The sequence below is a fragment of the Crinia signifera genome, chromosome 6, assembly GCF_055691185.1.
Source record: "Crinia signifera chromosome 6, ASM5569118v1, whole genome shotgun sequence".
NCBI lineage: Eukaryota > Metazoa > Chordata > Amphibia > Anura > Myobatrachidae > Crinia > Crinia signifera.
In genome coordinates, this window is record NC_139222.1 from 134,680,134 (window position 1) to 134,702,389 (window position 22,256).

General features: G+C 44.1%; 1 protein-coding gene across 1 annotated transcript; it reads right to left on the reverse strand.

The window, feature by feature from the left end:
- Positions 1-1,416: 1,416 nt before the first annotated feature.
- Positions 1,417-11,814, reverse strand: LOC146009650 (keratin, type I cytoskeletal 19-like). Its single transcript, XM_083150103.1, has 8 exons — positions 11,329-11,814; positions 9,060-9,142; positions 8,274-8,430; positions 6,987-7,148; positions 5,735-5,860; positions 3,228-3,448; positions 2,084-2,106; positions 1,417-1,493 (listed from the first exon to the last, which is right to left on the reverse strand). The coding sequence occupies exons 1-8, from the start codon at positions 11,812-11,814 to the stop codon at positions 1,417-1,419; spliced, it is 1,335 nt and encodes a 444-aa protein (XP_083006229.1).
- Between the last annotated feature and the right edge of the window lie 10,442 nt (positions 11,815-22,256).

Below are 22,256 nucleotides of genomic sequence, written 5' to 3' on the forward strand. Positions count from 1 at the left end.
GAGCCCGCGAGGGGCATACCCCCACTATCCACGTCGGCATGGAGTTGAGAATAGAAAGTGTGACGAGCGCAGCGAGGGGACGCGGATACCTTCACAGCTATATGCGTCCCCTCGCGGGCTTCACAGGTATCCGCGTCCCCTCGCGGTGCTCGCTGCGCTCACCACGCTTCGGGCTCGGTGGCTCGCTGCGCTCGCCACACTCTCTATTCTCAACTCCACGCCGACGTGGATAGTGGGGGTATGAAAAGGTCGTAGGACGCGTACCGCCGCCCCTCGCGGGCTCGCTGCACTCGCCACGCTTCGGGTTGACGTTGATGGTGGGGTGGCGTTAACAATTGGGGGGGCCATTTCACATTTCAGGGTGGCTATTTGGGGTCTGTGGGCCATTTAACATTGTTCCCTATTTGAAATCGTGTCAATTGGGCCATTTAACATTGTTCCCTATGTAAAATCGCGGTAATCGCGTCGGTCGCATCGCATGCGATTTTTTGGCCACATGCGATGCGACCGACGCGATTTACATTTTACCATGCATTTCGTAAAATCGCGGGCATCGCATCGGTCGCATCGCATGCCATTATAATGGCATGCGATGTACATGCGATGCCCGTAATGGGCGGCATTCTAGGAAACAAGTACCATATATATATATACCATTGTAACTTTGAACTGGTGCGTGCACAAACAGAGTCCTCTGTCCAATATAGAAGCAGGCTGCAGCACTCCCGTCACACCAAATAAACGATTGAAGTCACTTTTACTATATATGCGAAATAGCAAAAGTGACTTTAATCGTTTATCTGGTGTGACGGGAGTGCTGCAGCCTGCTTTTATATATATATATATATATATATATATATATATATATATACATACATATATATATATATACAGTAATAATTACACTCAGGGTCTTCGTATGAAGAAAACACTCAAGTTGATTTGTACTGTTTCGGTTTTATTTTAAAACAGTCATCATTCTTGAAAATCTTGAGTGTTTTCTTCCCATTAATACCCTGAGTGCCTCTTACCACCCATTGTATACTATAATCCAATTGTGAAGGCACCTGGCAAAGATCACATTTGGAAATATTTAATAGTGCCAAATACTCGCAATCTGTTGTGTGTGTGTGTGTGTGTGTGTGTGTGTGTGTGGATAGATAGATAGATAGATAGATAGATAGATAGATAGATAGATAGATAGATAGATAGATAGATAGATAGATAGATAGATAGATAGATAGATAGATAGATAGATAGATAGATAGATAGATAGATGATAGATAGAAAGAACCTTTTCAAAAGAGTTTCTGAAAATGATTACCCAAATGAACAGAACAAGAAAATAAGAACATCAGATGGGTTATGATAGAAGGCCATATTTTTGGAGTGTCAAGTAAACAGTATTTGGTGACATCACAGGTTGGTCTTAACACTTATTCTGGCACGGATTTTCTCTGTATTAAGTTGAGATTTCACGCTATGGTCATCTTCTGAAATGAAAACATTGTTTAAGTCAGATAATTTCATTTAAATTCATTATTTCTGTCTAGAACCATTTTAGAGACAGAATTAACGCAGTGATTGTACAGTACTGTTAGCCAGTTCTACTTATGACTAGACTCAGGATTCATTTATTTTGATGGCTTTTTAAATAAAACCTTTGCATTATTATTATTAATATTATTATTATTATTATTATTATTATTATTATTATATGCTGTTTTTCCATGCTTTATAGTTTAATTGCAATCATTTTAAAGTATCTATCCTCACAGTGATGGTTACAATAATGAGAAATGTATATTCTTTGAGAATTACTGTAACATTTATAAGGTCTAATAGTTGAACCAAGTATATTGATGGCTCTTCCGAGAAATAAAATGCAGATCTGATATTCACAATAAAAAATGGAATTCGTTATCATATTTCCGTTAATTTTGTCTACATTTAAAAAATATAGTAATTTGTAGAGCTGCTCTACCCCAATTCTCGGTATGACTTCATTCATAACTACCCCAGCCTGTCAGCTTTCCACTTCATGTACTGTAAGTTTTTTTAGATATAATTTGAATTATCTTACCAATACTGGTGCGGCTTCCAGCACTGCAGAGAAAGAAACATATGGTTTAAAATAAAATGATAAATTGTCATGATGTTGTTCGTCCATAAGAATTTGTGTTTGCGGACATTCACAGTCTATTATCAGTTACATTACTGCTGTCCAAGTACTTAACAGTACTTTATTATATACGCTATTATTACAATACTATTTATATACAATAGCCATCACACTCTAGGTTCCATAGACTAAGCCTTGGAAGGATAAAAAGTACCAGCCATTTAGATGTTAACTGCCATATTACAGGCATATTACTTTATCATTCACCAAGGCTAGTATTTTGACCATCTGTCTCCTAAAACAATTTGTGTTTGTATTACTACACAATGGCTCTGTGTACGAGTTTGATGCTTAGCAACTACAACCACCTCATTGTTGCAAGGGCTGGCGATAGAATCGACAGCCCTCGCCAGCCGCCAAGCCCCACCATCCGGAGCTCCCTGCTGCCGTCCGCCGCCTCCCCGTCTGCCATTGCCGGTCCCCACCGCCTCCCCGCTGCCCAGCCGCTAAGTGACTGAGATGCGGGTGTGTCCCAGTCTGATGGAGTCCCGCTCAGCCAGCGATCGCCAGCTGGGACATTATGGCGGGCGCTGGGAATGAATGAGAGGGGCTCTGTCTGTATAAATTAGTTATTAATACTAATAATTAGTTATTAATACTAATAATACCTATAATAAATACAACATACCTCCCAACTGTCCCAATTACAGCGGGACAGTCCTGCTAATTTCAGACTGTCCTGCTGTTCCTCCTGAGGGTCACAGTGTCATGCAGACAGGGGGCCCGTTTGGGGGAGCCAGTGATCATCGCTGCTCTGCTTCTGCAGAGCAGCCTGTGAGCATTAAATAGATGCCGTGAACACTTGCAGAGCATCTCAACAGCACAGAGAAGGATGCAGGGACTGCCCAGCACCACAGGGAGCACTGGACATGCCCCATATTGATGAAAATGGGGAACATGGCCATTCCTTCTCTATCAGAAGCCCGCCTATTTGGCTTGAGGCTCCGTCTACTTTTTGGGTCCCAAATCCTGTAATGGAAAAGTTGGGAGGTATGTGACAATAACAATTGTTAATAACTATAATAACTATAATCCTTTTACATACTGGTTGTCCTGTCCCTCTAGAATACATTTGTATGCAGAAATTTCCTTCTCCAGGCGATTCTTCTGGTCCATGAGAATTTTGTATTCAGTATTTAGGTGTGTCAGGTCACATCGTATCTGAGCTAGTTCAGACTCAATATTGTTGATAAAACACTGTAATTGGGCAAGCTGGGAATTGAAGCTGGCTTCAGTCTCAGCCAGGGAATCCTCCAAAGCAGATTTCTGGAAAAGTAAAAAAAAATTGAGCATAGATAGACATTGTGTAAAATGTGTACTTGCAGCAGAAGAATGTGACATACTATAACTGTGGGCACATGCACCTGATTTTATTAACACATCAAATAATTTGCTTCTGTACTGTAGAATGATTGGATCATGGACTTAAGGCAAACATATACTGTAAGTGCAGATGTTGTTAGACAATGCGGGAGAGAAAACAAAATGAAGTTATCTCTTTGACATGTACATAACCAATCATTCTGTCTAAAGGCTCCCATACATTAGGCTGTTGGGACAAGTGGGACCTAATTTCCTTTGAGCTCCCCCATCAGCTGCCTGAGAGAGCTCACTACGATTTGGCACTTGATGTGCCATTTTTTTCATGGGATATATCGCATGCATGGGACCGTGCATCAGGTCGGATGAGATGTCAAACACATCCGATTTGGGCCAACTTCTCGACCCGATCCATCGGAATTGGGTTAAATTAACCCAAATTGGATAAGTGCATGAGCAGCTTTGAGAACAAACAATTTAGGACACAGTAGATATCATAGTCATTAGAAGTCGCACAGTTACTTATTGCCATGTCTGGTTGTCCATCATGTATTGTGAGCCACCAGCTATGCTTTGTGGCACATGTGGCACCAATGTGTAAGGACAAGTGTAGAAAAACACCTGGAAATTGCACCAAGGGTTATTATTTTTCAGAGTTCAATATTCCTCGTACCACAGTTCATGCTACTGGTTTTGGCAGTTTAAATATCAACTACAAGGTGCCTTCCTTACACGGCTAGTCTAGACAATTCAAGCTTTTGTTTTATTAGTTCCATTTAACTATACTTATATTACTGTAGCTAAGAAGATTTGTAGCAATAGATTTAGCTGATGTAGACCTGTTTAAAGCGAATCTTGTCTAGTGTATTTGATGATATACATTGTTTTGCTGACAAGAAGGGGGAAATTTACTAAAGGAAATGTGTAAAAAGAGGTGTATTTGTATCCAGAAACACACTTATTTTTGACATTTAGGGGGAAATTTACTAAAGGAAATTTGTAAAAATAGGTGTAAAAACAGGTGTATTTGTATCCAGAAATACACTTATTTTTTACATTTACTATCCCGAAAATACGGCAATTCATATTCGTATTGATAGCACATCAATACGACTACGAATTGCCGTATTTTTGGGATAGTAAATGTCAAAAATAAGTGTATTTCTGGATAAAAATACACCTATTTTTACACCAATTTTTGACAAATTTCCTTTAGTAAATTTCCCCCTTACTATCCCGAAAAATACGGCAATTCGTATTCGTATTGATAGCACATCAATAGGAATACGAATTGCCATATTTTCGGGATAGTAAATGTCAAAAATAAGTGTATTTCTGGATACAAATACACCTCTTTTTACACCTATTTTTTACAAATTTCCTTTAGTTAATTTCCCCCGAAACCTTATGAAATTACAGTTGAATATGGACTGATGTATTAAAAAAACTTCTTATTTTAATAAATTCACAAAAAAAAATTAACTGTACATAAACCTTATAATTAATGGCAAAAACACTTTAAACATTCTTACACTACTCTCAGTGGCATACTCAGTTCCCTATATTACACTCAGTGCCATATTAATGTATGGGCTCAATGGGCAGCTGCCCAAGGGCCCTGCAATTCTAGGGGCCTTCGAGCTGGGGCCAGATTGGGTTGTGGGCATCTGCCTCCTGAGCTTCTTTGGAGGCAGTATAGACTGTTACCTGGTTGCATTCTCTTCCTGCTTTCCAACCTACCGCCAGACATTGAATGGCTGTCAGCATGCTGATTGGCAGATGGCTATAGCTATGGCTATAGCTATTTACCAATCAGAGTCCAGCATTTTCTACTTGCCTCCCAACTACAGCCAAAGAGTGAATGACTGTCAGCTGACCATCATTCACATGGAAGCAAGTGGAAAGAAGGCATGGGACCACAGGAGGGGCATGTTATGATTTTTATTAAATCTTTTCCCTATAAATAGGTGTGGAGGGCCCCAAATGCATGATCAGACTCCCTGCACCCATGTTCTACAACACGTTTCCAGAATCCTGAGCCAGCACCTTCACCATTTTACCTGGAGAACTGTGCACGTGCAGTAGACTCTAGCACATTACTTGAGTCTAGTAGTGCCCAGCACTGTTGACAGGTGGCTATAGAGGAGGTGTCTGGATGCACACGGGCACCTTCATCTGTTGGCATTTCTCTGAATATACTCCAATAAAAATGATGTATAATAATTGGCATACCATGCTTATTTGGCTCTGAAGCTCAATTTCCAGATTCTGCACACAGCGCTTCAATTCAATAAGGTTCCCATTAACTGACTGCAGGAGTTCAGCGCCAGAAACCATCTCACGGTCTAGTTCTTCACTCTGAAAGAATAACAATATCCCAGTATACATGGGGCAAATGAGCCATTACTATGCTCATCCTAGCTCATATCTCCAGTTACAATGGAGATATCTCCACAAGATGTTTGGAGGCAATGACTAGTACAATGTACAATGTATAATGCAGGCATGTCCAAAGTCAGGCCAGGGGGCCAATTGCGGCCCATGCTGTCATTTTAAGCGTCCCGCAGCCTCCAGCTTGGAGTGGACAGAGCATCAGATGTGGGAAGCACAGCAAAGGACACTAAAGGTAGTGTCCCGGCGAGCGCACCTTTACCTTGCTGTCTGCTGCAGTGAGGAGGTGCGTCCTACCCCTGCTGCTGCAATCGTATATATCACCCTACTCCACAATCACAGTGACAGCAGTGTTTGGGGAGGGGGTGCAGCAAGGGGGAAGCTTGCTCCTGTAATATGCAGAGCAGATGAGGGCAGCAGCGGGAGCCCAAGCATCTCCTCTCCTTGCAGTGCCTACTTTGCCTTTCCTTCCTCTGGCTCACACAAGGGGCTGGGAAACATACAGTGGAGGGAGGGGCAGAGTGAGGGACATACAGTGAAGGAGTGTCAGGCTGGGGGACATACAGTGAATGGAGGCAGTGATGGCCATTCAGAGAAGGGGGAGCAGGGGCAGGCTGGGGGACATACAGTGAATGGGGGCAGAGTGGGGTACATAGGGAATGGGGGCCATACAGTGAATGGGAGTCATACAGTGAAGGAGGGTCAGGCTTGGGGTCATTCAATGAATGGAGGCACTGATGGACATTAAGAGAAGGGGGGCAGGCTGGGGGACAGAGTGAATGGGTGCAGAGTGGTGAACATACAGTGAATGGGGGACATACAGTGAAGGAGGGTCAGGCTGGGGGACATACAGTGAATGGAGGCAGGCTGGGGGAAATACAGTGAAGGGGCATCTAGGATGATGCCAGCCCTGGAGCCACGGTCGGCGGCCCTGCCAGTGGGGAATCTGGACCGGCCCACTGGGAAATGCCCTGGTTTCCCGGTGGGCCAATCCTCCTCTGAATGCATAGGTAAAATGGTGTTTACAGTAATCTACAATGTGCAATGTGTTTATTAAAGGTAGTGTTCAGTGAAAGTTATTTGGTAAGATTACCCTGGCACGGAAAATTTCCTCAACTTCTCGCAGATTTCTGTCCATTAGATTTTCATATTCCTGTCGGATGTCAGACAAGACTCCGTTTAGATCCGCACATGGAGCAGCATTCACTTCAACACTGACTCTGGCACCCAGCTGTGTGCGCAGACTGTTCACCTCCTGTATGACCAAAACAGAAAATTGGTTAACAAGCATAAGCAATAAGCCACAGAGAGTGACAAAGTGGAGAGAGATAAACTATCAAACAATTAGCTCTTAACTGCTACTGTATTTTATTATTATTATTATTATTATTATTATTATTATTATTATTATTATTATTATTATTAGTAGTAGTAGTAGTAGTAGTAGTAGTAGTAGTAGTAGTAGTAGTAGTAGTATTAAACATGATATAGTACCACCCAGTTACAGGGTTTATAAAAAAGTAAACAAAAACAAGAAAAAAGCGACTTACAGTTCAAAAGAGTATATAACAAGTACATGGCATATAAACATTTCTGCATTAGCAGACACTGCTAAAATAAGTTATAGGGTGGCACAAAACCAAGGGATTAGATCAGTGGCGTAGCTAAGTTTTGGGTGCCCCCCCCCCCGCCGCCGCCCCGCCAAGCACCCCCAATCCCCCACTGCCCCGCCGCCCATGCAAACCCCTCCCAATCCCCTGCAGCCTTACCTATCGTGCTGGTCCCGGTGGCTCCGTTCTTCTGCTGAGGACCACCACAAAATGGCCGCCCCCATACAGCAGACAGTTTCAGAGAACTGTGTGCTATATGGGGGCGGCCATTTTGTGGTGCTCCTCAGCAGAAAAACGGAGCCACCGGGACCAGCGAGATAGGTAAGTCTGTGAGGGATTGGGGGGGTGTAATTATAGCACCGCAGCCCCCGGCGCCCTCACATGCACAGCGCCCCCCCCCCCCCCCCCGCGGTGGCGGGGGCTGCGGTTCTATAGTTACGCCGCTGGATTATATGCCATCAAAGGAAGTAGGGAGATAGTTCAGGTAAAAGAAGGAAGGGCACATGATGGAAGAGGGCCCTGCTTGTGAGAGCTAAAAGACTGAGGGGCAGATATATTAAGCTCAGTGAAGTGATAAAGTGTCTGTTTTTATCACCGACCAATCAGCTCCTACCTGTCATTTTTTCAAACCAAGGGCCAGATTCTCTAAGCTTCAAAGTGATAAAATAGAAAGTGATAAACAGCCAGCCAATCAGCTCCTTAGTACATCTTCCCCTCAGTGATTTCATAATTGACCCTTTTTTCACAAAGCCTTTTGCCCCACTCATTACCTGCTCATGGTCCTTGCTCAGTTCTTCAAGCTCGTCATGAAGGTTGTGAACACACATTTGAAGGTCACATATCTCCATGTTTATTCTTTCTAGCACTCTGCGAAGACCATTGATATCAGCTTCAATGTTACTTCTGAGTCGTATCTCCAGTTCAAATCTAAAAGGATGGAAGATGGAATTACATACATACCGATACCATGAACAAACAGTTGCAGTAAAAAACAACATACAGTATGCAGTGCTACTGGTACATCACTCTGGACATTTACAGAGAGTACGTGACACCTTCAGCTACCAGCTCTCACTATATATATGATACATCTTGTTGTTCAGTCTGGAAGAAACGCTTACGGTTTATTAGATCTACAATGTCTAGAACTACAGTCAATAGTATCTGATTGGTTGCCCATAGCAACATCCCATGTGAAATAGAACTCCCATCTTAGTAAATTTTCCCCTGTAGAACTAATGACTGCATACTGGAAAAAAACACATTACACAATATTTCAAGAATTTCTACCATTGTGTATTATCAAACCTTAAAATATTTTAGACCTATACTCTAAAGGTGGCCATACACACGCAGATTTATCTGCAGATCTGTCTGGTTGAAACAAAACATGGTTATGGATGAGAGCAAATGACAGTTGACCATTTGCTTGGAAATGCTGGAGAACTGACAAACTGTCACTCATCCATAGCCATGTTTTTGTTCCAACCAGCCAGATCTGAAGATAAATCTTACTAGTGTATGGGTACCTTAATTCTCTGGTGGGTGTAACTTACTTATTCCTAATGTCATCAGCTGCCATTTTTGCATTGTCCATGTCCAAGAACACTTTTGCATTTTCTACATACTGTTTTGGGATCTAAAATCAAGAAAACATACAGTATTAATTGATAATCAAATCAAATAGAACTCATTAAAATAAAATGCTCTAAATCATGTGAAATGTATGACTTGATTTCTACCTTACGCAAACACCGTTTTTGCTTTGGAATTACATTATGAGTAAAAAAATCATGTATTTAGAATGTAAGCTTAAATATAAATACAGTATATGTGCGTGTGTATAAGGTTAGGCACTCAGAAGGGGTTGTTAGGATTAGGTTACGGAGCAGGAAGTTAGGTTTAGACTGCGGGGTAGGAAGGTTAGTGTTAGGTACTAGCGCGGAGCGATAGGGTTAGGCTGTGAGGGGAGGAGCTTTAGGATTAGGCTGTGGGGCATGAAAGCTAGGTAAGACAGAGTGAATGTGAGTATACTTACAGGACCCCTGTCGGGATTCCCTCCATCGAAATGCCAGCGTCAGTATACTGACCGCTAGCATCATGTCTGCCACTCATCTATATGTATTCCTTCTCTGCAACAATATTCAATATTTGGCTTCACAAAAAGGAGGCCAGGCATTTTATACTGCCAAATTTACAGTATGCCCAATACAAGCAGTTTTTAATAGGTTCAAATTATTTATTACATATTTATTGGCAATTACTTATATAGTGCCAGCCTATTCCTTTTCACTTTACAAATGGGAACATAATCTAATTATATACAGAATCTAATTCATTTATACAGTATCCAATTCATTTATATCTACAGTATAATGTCATATAAATCGTAAGATTGACAAATAAGATGCTCGGAAATGTACAATTTCCTTAGGATTTATTTTTATGTTTTCCAAAAAGTGCACCTTACATTACTTAATGACAACACCTCGCTAATGGGGAAGTAAGTAACATGTGACAGCCGGATAGCCAATAAGATTCTGTTTTGAGATTCGGGTAAATCCTGACCTGCACATTTCTAGTTTAAATATATTTAATGAACAAGCTATTATATGTGCCACTATAATACATTTCCCCACAAGTACAGTATCTGTTCCACATGTGTATAAGATCCCTTTATAGAACAACATACTAACTTGCTTGTTATCTAACAAATACATGTATGAAAAAGTATAGAAACAGTAATATTATCAACAATAATATAAAGATTAGGTGAGATTTATCACGTAGTATAATTATTTTAAATGAGCTTCCTGGAGATTAGGAAAAAGTACTTAGTGAGTGATGATGATTATTTTAGTCTTTGAACATGTAAAACGAAACATATTATTTTGAACAACATTCACTAAATCACTGCTCATTATAAAGAAAGTGAATACGTGGCACTGTAGAAATAACATGCACTAGAGAAAAATTAAATACTGTAAATACATCAATAATCAAAGTTACATGGGTGCTGTATGACATTCTAAATAATAATTGCATGGTCAGTTAAGAGATAGTTAGCTAATTAATTAGTTAGCTAAATATGAATTAATGTTCTACACTGTAGAACATTAGATAATTATAGTGAGAGCTGCAACAATGGCATTACTCATATGTAAAAACATTTCTCAGATATCTTTGCTCTGGCAAACCCCTATACTCTACACCATGGGTCTTCAAACTGTGGCCCTCGAGACGTAGTGAAACTACAAATCCCAGCATGCCTTGCCACAGTTTTGCTATAAGGGAGTGTTAAAACTGTGGCAAGGCATTCTGGGATTTGTAGTTTCACAACATCTGGAGGGCCACAGTTTGAAGACCCATGCTCCACACTATATCCATTTAGTCAGGCTAAACTCTGGGAGGGCACAACAGCAAGTAGTTTGATTACCTACTGCAGCTGGGAGTGCCAGGACTAGTGGCATATTTATCATGGTGCCATGTGTGCGGTGCACAGGGCCACTAAGTCCAGAGAGGACCACAATGCACCTGCTACCCCTCCAGAATCCTACAACAAAGGCAGCAGTGCTGTGTAAATCACCCCCTAAAAAAGGCAGCCATTTTTACAGAGATCTGCGCATGCACATTACAGTCTTTGCCCTCTAGTGCTCAGGCACTGTAGTGCTGCACTGTTGCCGGCAGAGAGGGGTGACAAACAGAGGAGGATACACATATGCCTCCTTGCCTGGACATTTGATAGAGTATGTATATAAATAAATTATATATATATATATATATATATATATATATATATATATATATTGTCTGTAAACAATTTACCTCCATTTGGAGACCATGTATGATGCTGAAGTACTTGCTAACATCTGGGAGACCATTGGGTTGGTTCCTCCCATACCATTCTCGGATGTTCCTCTCTAACTGCTCATTCTTTTGCTCCAGAGAACAGACCTTTTCCATGTATGAAGCCAATCGGTTATTCAGTAGCTGCATTGTTTCCTTCTCATTAAAGCAGAATAGACCATCATTGTTGAAAACACCACGATGCCCATGGGTCACAGAATGATTTCCATGGCTGTAGTTATATACATTTTCAAAGCTATATCCATGAGAAAATTTTCTGGAGAGGCTAATCCCTTTTCCACCTGATCCTCCATGGACACTTGGAGATCTGAAGTGACCTCCATGGGTTACCTGGTGGCTTTCTCCAATAATGGCTCCTTTTTGATGCACAGGAGTGCTGTGTTCAGGTTTTTGGCAACTTCCTTTGATAGATCCAGATTGAACTTGCTTGACACTTTGGCTCATTGTGATGGCAAAAGAGATCTAGATCAGTAATTGTTTTGGGCTGCAGCTTGAGCTAGGAACTTTAAGTGATCTCTGTTGGTTGAAATCCTTTTATAAAGCATAGCAGGCGTAGTTTATAAGGCTAGGGTGGGGGAATATGGCTGTACAGTCACTGATGGAATGATTATTGTTATTCCTTCAAATACACTCCCTGAATGTGTGCCTGACAAATTGTGCTAGTCACTTGGTCATCAGAACATAACAAGGCCACAATAAATGTCTCACACGTGTCATTCAATTTACGCATTTTCATCATGAATTATGAGTATGGAGAAAAATAATTAGAATATGAAATAAACGTACTATTTATTTTTGATTGACGTATTTATTACATCTGCTAAATCAAAAAAAGTATATTCATTGCTCTTACAAGTATATTTAACACACTGACACATTGTTTGATTTAAGTAATACAGCACTGATGAGTAGATCGTAATTTTTTTTTACTATAATTATAAACATGCGATTATCTAATCAAATAATAATAATAATAATAATAATAATAATAATAATAATAATAATAATAATTAGAAGAAGAAGTGACATCATGTCCATCTGGGAGCTAGAGTTACAGAGGGGCAGATTAAGATCTGATTTGGCCCCGTCCCCAATGGTCGGAGTTTGCGCATGAACAAATGCTGGGAGCAAATGGCTTCGGCAAGTTTCACACTCGCCAGGCTGTTCACTCCAGGATGGACAGGCAGGGGGTGGAAGCAGGGAAGCCCAGCATTTTATGGGCGTTTCCATAAAAAAACGCTAGGTGTACCCCTATAGACAAAATGGTAATAGTTGCCTAAGCAACAAAATCGGGTGCTGAAGGCATGAGTCGTGAAGCAGCTACTTGGAGGGAGGGAGATATCCCTCAAACAACAACAAAAAAAGAAAAAATAGCGATATACAACAGTATAAAATTTAAAAAAAGTATGATCTTTAATAATATAAAAATAAAAAACAATAAAATAATGAAACACACAAGGCACCTTTGTGACTTCACTGAATTAATTGTTATACAGTATACTGTAGGGATCAGTTCCTATGTATACTGGCAAAAAAGTCCACATGAACAAGTCTCCAATGGGAAAGTCTCTCTCAAAGATATAGTTAGCACAATTAGTGTCCATTTAGGGAATTAATCCTGTTTGTAATGCATAGCAGCAGTATCCTCCATAATGGTGGTGTATAGAGTGAGTGACTTCTCTGGAGTGACAGTAGCTGTGGAGTGAACATCTGGATGGAGGCTGGTCTGGATCACATATACAGTACAGTACAGTAGGTGCAAATAAGGCAGGTTAATGTCCAGGTACTCTGCGTCTAACGTGTTTGGCTGTAGCAAGGTACATCTTTGTCAAAGGTAACCATACTTACATTGGTAATAACTTTTCACTATACTTAACATACTGTACCATGGGAAGAAGAGGACAGCGTTACATTTCAGAGCTGAGTGTGCTTTTCTCCAGGGTCAGGTGCCAAGAGAATACAGGTACATCCACTCTAGCTCACAGATGGACCTGTTGTTACTTATTATTATTATTATTATTATTATTGTTAGGCGCCGTACCTGGCGTCGCCGCCGTCCAGGTCCCTCGGCAGCATTTGCGCTGCTAGGACGGCGGCCATCTTCCGACGCGCGTCGTCAGGAAGCTTCGGGGACGTTGCTAGGCAACACCCCGAACTTCCGCTCCGGACGCTCCTGCACGGGGAAGACGATGCAGAGCGTACAAGGAAGTGATGTCACCACAGGGGGCGGCTATTTCAAATATAAGCTGGCGTCTTTCTCTCACTGACGCCGGTTATAGCGTTCTGTCTGCTATTGCTAAAGTTCGTGTTCCTGGTTCTGGTCCCTGTCGAAGGTTCCCTTGCTGCTCTCCGCCTGCCTTGCCTTGCCTGCTTTGTCCTGCAGTGTCTGGAGTTCTGTCGGTGTGCCCAGCTGTCACTCATCTTTAGCAGAAGTCTGCCGAGGCTTGTCTGGGTCCCTGTCATCTTACCAGATAAGTCAAGGGTTACCCTGTGCTTCTTCTCCTGCTGTTTGGCATCATTTCTTATTGGGCTTATCAGTCAGCATTATTACCATTTTCTGTATATAACATCTTACAAGCATTGTTGCCATTTCTTTATATAACATCTTACAAGCATTGTTGCCATTTCTTTATATAACATCTCACAAGCATTGTTGCCATTTCTTTATATAACATCTCACAAGCATTGTTGCCATTTTGTGTCTCCTATTGAGCAGTATTGCTCTTCTGGGGTTTCTGGGAGTTCCCCGGTTCTGGGGTCTAGTTAGGCTTTCCCCTTGCTCTCTCCTGGCCTCGGCGGATGTGTTGTATTTTCCTAAGACCTGCCTGTAGCGGAGTGGGGCGGACCTAATTCGCCCTTCAGCCGAGACGGGCCCAGGTGAAGCCTAGCACCGCACACATCCGTCAAACCCAGCCAGAGGCAACGGAGTTAGGTGGCCGGGGATACTCCCAGAATCCTTACATTATAACCGGCCAAAAAAGACTAGGATCCCCCAGCGGTTCTGGAGGATCTTCCTGTACTCAGTTGTTGTGCTCGGGTGTCTTTTGTTGTTTCTACCATCATGGATCCCTCTGCAGGGGGTCCAGCTCAAGTACTCTCTGATCAGGTCCGTCTCCTCACGCAGCAGATGGTGGACTTGTCTCTGCGGGTGGAGACACAGGAGGAGGTCAGGAGAGTAGTTCCTGCTAGTCATCAGTTTGTCAAAGAACCTAAGATGAATCTACCCGATCGTTTTTCTGGCGACAGGAAATTGTTCTTCAATTTTAGGGAGAGCTGTAAATTATATTTCCGTCTCCGTCCTGCCTCCTCAGGCTCCGAAACCCAGAAGGTCGGGTTGATAGTCTCTCTACTCCAGGGAGATCCACAAACATGGGCCTTTGTTTTGGGGCAGATAGTCCTGAGCTCAGTACTGTGGATGCATTTTTTACAGCTATGGGGGTGCTGTATGATGATCCCGATAAGGCAGCCTCCGCAGAGTCTCATATTCGGGCTCTGAGGCAGGGTCGCCGTACTGCAGAGGCTTATTGCTCCGAATTCCGTCGCTATGCTGGGGATACCACTTGGAATGATCCTGCACTCCGGAGCCAATTCCATCTTGGCCTTGCAGATCAGATCAAAGATTTCCTGGTACAATATCCGGCGGCAGCGTCTCTCGATGACTTAATGCAGTTGGTGATTCGCATTGACAGGCGCATCAGAGAGAGGCGCTCTGAGCGAGAGTTGCCTTCCTATCCTCCGGCCGAGACTGGAGGAGAGCTGGTGGGCGGATCTGAAGAACCAATGCAAATTGGTGCATCTCGCTTATCTAACCAGGAGAAGGCACGTTGTCGCTCCCTAGGCTTATGTTTATATTGTGGGGGTAAGGGGCACCTTGTGGGCACATGTCCAGAGCATCCGGGAAACGCCAGGGCCTAGGGGTTAGAGGAGGAATCCTCTTAGGCCAGTCCCGCTTATCTCCCAATAATTCTCTTTTGTTGTTGGTGTGTCTAGGTCTGGGGGCTCAACGATGGGAGTCCCAAGCCTTTGTGGACAGCGGAGCAGCCGGGAACTTCATTGATTCTCGCCTGGTTCAGGATCTTGCCATCCCACTCGTCCCTCTTCCTTCCGAGTTGTCTGTCTTTGGCTTGGATGGTAGTCTCCTTCCCAAGGGTCAAGTTTCACATCGCACTGTGCCCTTAGACCTAAGCATAGGTTCTACCCATTCTGAAAGTGTAGAATTCCTCGTTATTCATAGTCCCTTAGCTCCTGTGGTACTGGGCTTACCTTGGTTAAGGTTACATAACCCTCATTTCGATTGGCGGACGGGGGAACTGCTGCGGTGGGGTGAGTCATGCGCTGACTCATGTCTGCACCTCCCTGTCAGGGTCTCAAGTTTCGCCAATCCTTTGCTCCCTGCTCCTTATGTCTCTTTTTCTGATGTCTTTTCCAAAAAAGAGGCTGACACCTTACCTCCCCATCGGCCGTACGACTGTGCCATCAGCCTCCTTCCTCAGGCCAAATTACCCAAGGGTCGTTTGTACGCATTGTCCTTACCCGAAGCTAAGGCGATGGAGGAGTATATTGCTGACAACTTAAAGAAGGGCTTTATTCGGCCCTCAAAATCTCCTGTGGGGGCGGGGTTTTTCTTTGTCGGCAAGAAAGATGGTACGTTACGTCCGTGTATTGATTATAGACAGCTAAACTTAATTTCTGTTAAGAATTCTTACCCGTTGCCTCTGATCTCTGTCTTATTTGATCAATTGCGCTCTGCCACTGTTTTTTCTAAAATTGATCTCCGAGGTGCGTATAATTTGATTAGAATCAAAGCAGGGGATGAGTGGAAGACCGCTTTTAACACTCATACTGGTCATTATGAGTACCTCGTGATGCCCTTTGGATTGGCCAATGCTCCGTCGGTCTTTCAAGACTTCATTAATGACGTCCTTCGGGACTTTTTGGGGGTTTTTGTGGTCGTTTATCTGGACGATATCTTGATTTTTTCCTCATCTTTGGAGCAACATAGAATACATGTTAAAAGAGTTTTACAGAGACTCAGAGAAAACTGTCTTTATGCTAAACTCGAAAAATGTGAGTTTGAGGTCCATAGTATTTCCTTCCTTGGTTATATTATTTCCCCGGAGGGCTTCTGTATGGATCCTGCCAAGGTTCAGGCTATCATGGATTGGGTACAGCCCACTACATTGAAAGCAGTCCAGAGATTTCTGGGGTTTGCGAACTACTATCGCAGGTTTATTCCGGCGTTCTCTGATATTGTCGCGCCCATCGTTGCACTCACCAAGAAGGGTGCAGACCCCGCTCTCTGGTCTACAGAGGTCCATAACTCTTTCCATCTTCTCAAAGAGGCTTTTATTTCTGCTCGTATCTTATGTCATCCAGATCCTGACCGTCCGTTTATTTTAGAGGTCGATGCCTCTGAGATTGGCATTGGGGCTGTACTTTCGCAGGTAGATCCCAAGGATGGTCTTTTACATCCCTGTTCCTTCCATTCTCGTAAATTTTCTTACGCAGAATGTAACTACGATGTGGGGAACAGAGAATTACTGGCCATAAAATGCGCTCTGGAGGAGTGGAGGCATTGGCTGGAGGGAGCCAAATTTCAGGTGACCATTTTCACTGATCATAAAAACCTCTCTTATCTTCAGGATGCCAAGAGACTTAATGCCCGTCAGGCAAGGTGGGCGTTATTTTTTGCTCGTTTCAATTTTCGTATCACCTTTAGGCCGGGTTCCCGAAATGTCAAGGCAGATGCCTTGTCTAGGAGTTTTTTAGGTCTTCAGGACAAGGAGTCGGCACTTGAGACCATTATTCCATCTTCTCGGATTCATGTCGGTATGGCACAGACACTTTTAGATAAAGTCTTACGGGCACAAACGGAGGCACCCGACCTCACCCCTTCAGGGAGACTGTTTGTTCCCTCTAGACTCCGAGGGACAGTCCTTGCTGAGTTTCATACGGCCAAGACGGCAGGTCATCCGGGTTGTGCCAAGACATTGGATTTAATCTCCCGTTCAGTATGGTGGCCATCAATGAGAGGGGATGTGGAATCTTTCATCAAGTCCTGCGAGGTCTGTGCCAGGAACAAGTCCCTCCGCACCCCCCCCACGGGTCAACTTCTTTCTTTGTCTTGTCCGGAGAGACCATGGACCCATATCTCAATGGATTTTATTGTAGAGTTGCCTTCTTCCTCTGGTCATGATACCATTTGGACCGCTTCAGCAAGATGGCGCATTTTGTTCCCTTGGTCGGTCTTCCCTCCGCTCAAAAATTGGCTTCATTATTTTTGTTGCATGTTTTTCGCCTCCATGGACTCCCCACAGATATCGTCTCGGATAGGGGGGTACAATTTGTTGCCAGATTTTGGAAATCCCTTTGTGCAGCTTTAGGCATCAACCTCAGTCCATCTTCTGGGTATCATCCTTAGTCGAATGGACAGACTGAAAGAGTCAACCAAAACCTCGAGCAATTTTTAAGATGTTATGCTTCCAAGTGTCAGAACAAATGGTCTGAGCATCTGCCTTTCGCAGAGTTTGCATACAATAATGCATGGCACGCAGCTTCTAAAATGTCTCAGTTTTTCTGAACATCTGGTCAACACCCCAGAGCCAATTCTTTTGATCCCGGATCTTCCGGGGGTGGTTCTTGGTTGTCACAAAAGAAGGTCATCTGGAACAAAGTTCATAAGGCTCTTCTCACGGCTTCTGCATCTGCCAAGCGATTTTCCGATCGTAACAGGAGGCCCTGCTCTTTTAGAGTAGGAGACTGGGTTTTTCTTTCAACCCGGAACATTAAGATTCGCCAAGCCTCTCAGAAACTGGGGCCTCGCTTTATTGGTCCTTTTAAAATCATCAGTCAAATCAAAGCAGTAGCTTTTAGGCTCCAACTGCCCCGGACCATGAAGATTCATAATACTTTTCATTGCTCTCTTTTCAAGCAGGCTTCTCAGCCCAGGCGCAAAGGACCCACAACCATTCTTGTCCAAGGTCGCAAGGAGTTTATTATAGAAAGGATTCTTGATTCAAAGGTGACTCGCAATCAGCTCAAGTTTCTAGTGCACTGGAAAGGATATGGCCCGGAGGAGAGATCCTGGATTCCGGACAACGAGCTCCACGCTCCTTTTCTTAAAAGAAAGTTTTTTGAAGAATTTCCCCATAAACCCAGGGTTGGGGGTCCCTTGACCCCTCCTCAAGGGGGGGGTACTGTTAGGCGCCGTACCTGGCGTCGCCGCTGTCCAGGTCCCTCGGCAGCATTAGCGCTGCTAGGACGGCGGCCATCTTCCGACGCGCGTCGTCAGGAAGCTTCGGGGATGTTGCTAGGCAACACCCCGAACTTCCGCTCTGGACGCTCCTGCACGGGGAAGACGATGCAGAGCATACAAGGAAGTGATGTCACCACAGGGGGCGGCTATTTCAAATATAAGCCGGCGTCTTTCTCTCACTGACGCCGGTTATAGCGTTCTGTCTGCTATTGCTAAAGTTCGTGTTCCTGGTTCTGGTCCCTGTCGGAGGTTCCCTTGCTGCTCTCCGCCTGCCTTGCCTTGCCTGCTTTGTCCTGCAGTGTCTGGAGTTCTGTCGGTGTGCCCAGCTGTCACTCATCTTTAGCAGAAGTCTGCCGAGGCTTGTCTGGGTCCCTGTCATCTTACCAGATAAGTAAGGGGTTACCCTGTGCTTCTTCTCCTGCTGTTTGGCATCATTTCTTATTGGGCTTATCAGTCAGCATTATTACCATTTTCTGTATATAACATCTTACAAGCATTGTTGCCATTTCTTTATATAACATCTTACAAGCATTGTTGCCATTTTGTGTCTACTATTGAGCAGTATTGCTCTCCTGGGGTTTCTGGGAGTTCCCCGGTTCTGGGGTCTAGTTAGGCTTTCCCCTTGCTCTCTCCTGGCCTCGGCGGATGTGTTGTATTTTCCTAAGACCTGCCTGTAGCGGAGTGGGGCGGACCTAATTCGCCCTTCAGCCGAGACGGGCCCAGGTGAAGCCTAGCACCGCACACATCCGTCAAACCCAGCCAGAGGCAACGGAGTTAGGTGGCCGGGGATACTCCCAGAATCCTTACATTTATTACTTAATTTGAATAGATATTCATTATTTTATTGTGTTTTATTTTCATATTATTAAATATCATATTTTTTAAATTTTATACTGTTGTACACTGCTACTTTGCTTATACCTGTTTGGGGCGGGCGGATTATGTCAGAGACCGTCCCGAATTTGATGATCTGCAGCCATAATTAAAGACAGTCTAGACCAGTGGTCGCCAATCCGTCGCTCGCCAGCAGCCTCCCGCCTGCTCGCTCGCCCTCCCTCATCCGCCGCCGCCTGCCGCTGCCAGTTCTGACTCTTAGGGGAGGAGAGCCTCTCCTTCCTCTCACTGTGTGTATGCCTGTGTTTGACTGGGCCGTCAACCAATAAGAGCTTACGGGCCAGCAGCCAATCAGGAGCCAGCCTGCGAGCTTTGATTAGCTGCCGGCCCAGTCACAGGGAAGGGAAGCGGCAGCAGTGTAGGAGACGTAGGATGGAAGACAGAGGAGCCAGCCAGAGCCAGCCATCAGGGGAGCACCGGACACTCCTAACCCCAGCAGCAGTAGGAACAACATTGAGTTCTGCTGCTGCTGACACAGTGGGGGACATTCCTGGCACAGTGGGGGACATTCCTGACAAAGTGGGGGACATACCTTGCACAGTGGGGGACATTCCTGGCACAGTAGGGGCATACCTGTTTCTGGCACAGTGGGGGCATATGTGGCACAGTGGGGGCATATGTAGCACAGTGAGGGTATACCTGGCACAGTGGGGGACATACCTGGAACAGTGGGGGACATACCTGGTACAGTGGGGGCATACTTGGCACTGTGGGAGCATATCTGTTTCTGGCACAGTGGGGGGCATGTCTGGCACCATGGGAGCATACTGTATTTGTATCTGGCACTATTGGGGACATATGTGCATATGGCACTATTGGGTGCATATGGGTATCTTGCATTATTTGGACATATGTATATCTGGCACTGCACTATTGGGGGCATTTTTTGGCGTGCAGCTACAGTGCATGCACACAGTACAGTATGTGGCATAATTTGTCAAGGGCATTACAGTGTGTGGCATAATGTGTAATGGGCATTATTTGGTTATTAGGAAGAATTATTTAAAAAAAAAAAATTTAGTATCTCTTCGGGAGGTTTATTTTGCCGCGAGTAGCTCACACCCCAAAAAAGGTTGGAGACCACTGGTCTATACTGAGTTTTATTAAGGAACGGTTGAGCAACCATCAAATGATTTTTCACCCAAGTGACTGCATGCAAAGCGATGTGTTAGCGTGTTAGAGAGGGGATTCTAATGGTGGGAGGGTGTGCATTCGGCAGGGGTGGTGTTTACCTGTTTGATATGCTGCAAACATATGGGTCTGAATCAGGCCCATAGTCACAAACAAGTGAAGTTGAACAAGTGTACTGTATCATACCTCCCAACTTTGTAAAACTCCATAGCAGGATTCGGTACTTCTTTACTTTCACGGCGCCAGCATGGCGCCGTGCTACTTCCGGCTTCTACGCTCGCCACAAACTATGTAAAATAAAGGAACTTAATGCCATGCCAACATGGATAGTTCATACCTCCACTATCCATGTTGGCATGGAGTTGATTTAAAATAGCGTGGCGAGCGTAGCGAGCCACCGAGCCCGCAGTGTGGGCGAGCGAAGCGAGCCCCGCAAGGGGACTCTGACGCATGGCGCCATGCTGGCGCCGTGAAAGTAAAGAAGTACCCAGGATTCCTATGTGCCTCAAAGCAGACCACTCCAGATAAGGGGACGTGCTCTATCTAAAAGGGGCGTCATTTCATTGGGGATGACACTCCTGAGAGCCACGCCTACTGCCTGATGGCCATGCTCCCAGCCCCTCTGCTGCTGGCCATGCCTCCAGTGTCTATTCCCTGCAAGCCTCAATTGGTTACATGCTCCAGAACACGGAGTAACAGACTGCTCACTCGCTGCTCTTTACACACAAATGCCTGTTAAAATGTGCAATTAAACAGGTCTTTCGAGCAGCTACTACACAGCTCTAGTACAAATACATTCCCCATGTTACCCTAGCTTTTTTAAGAATGTAATTATCGTAAAAAATCACGGGCATACATTTAAATTCATTTATGTCATCCTGAAACCTGTTTCTCTCATAGGGTGAAGTTTACTAAGATGTGAAATACACTTCACAAGTCATGTTGCTATGGGAAACCAATCAGAAGCTACTTCTTATTTATTTACCACCCTCTAGAAGATAGTAAAGAGGATGTGATTGGTTGCCAATAGCACCATGACCTGTGAAGTTTATTTCACATCTTAGTAAATATCACCCATATAGGGGTATTCAATGCCGTAGCGAGCGGCCGGCGATCCTCGCTGTGTAACCCCCGCGCCGGCCGCTCGCTCTATTCAACGTTCTGGGGAAATCCTCGCCGTCGCAGGATGGCGAGAATTCCCCAAAACAGCAAGACCCGCGGCTACTGCAGAAAACTCGCAGTTTTTAGCCGCGGGTCTCGCTGCTTCTGGAGCCGCATCCGCCAATTCCCCCTCGCTTAAAAAACGGAGGGAGGGGGAATTGGCGGATGCGGAGGCTGTGTTTAATGCTGTCAGGGTGAGTGGTAACAGCGAGCAGGAAGCCCTGCTCGCTGTCGCCACTCGCAAACAGCATTGAATACCATAGAGTCAATTATATTTACTTGATGCTAATTGGGTATTAATACTGTTACCAGAAACTATCTCTCAAGAGACAAATCTATCTGTGCTGCTAAAATTCTGCATCATACTACCAGCAGCCCTATGATACTTTTCAGATACATATTAACAGTAGAGAAAAATATTTGTTACAGCATTTCAAGACAATAC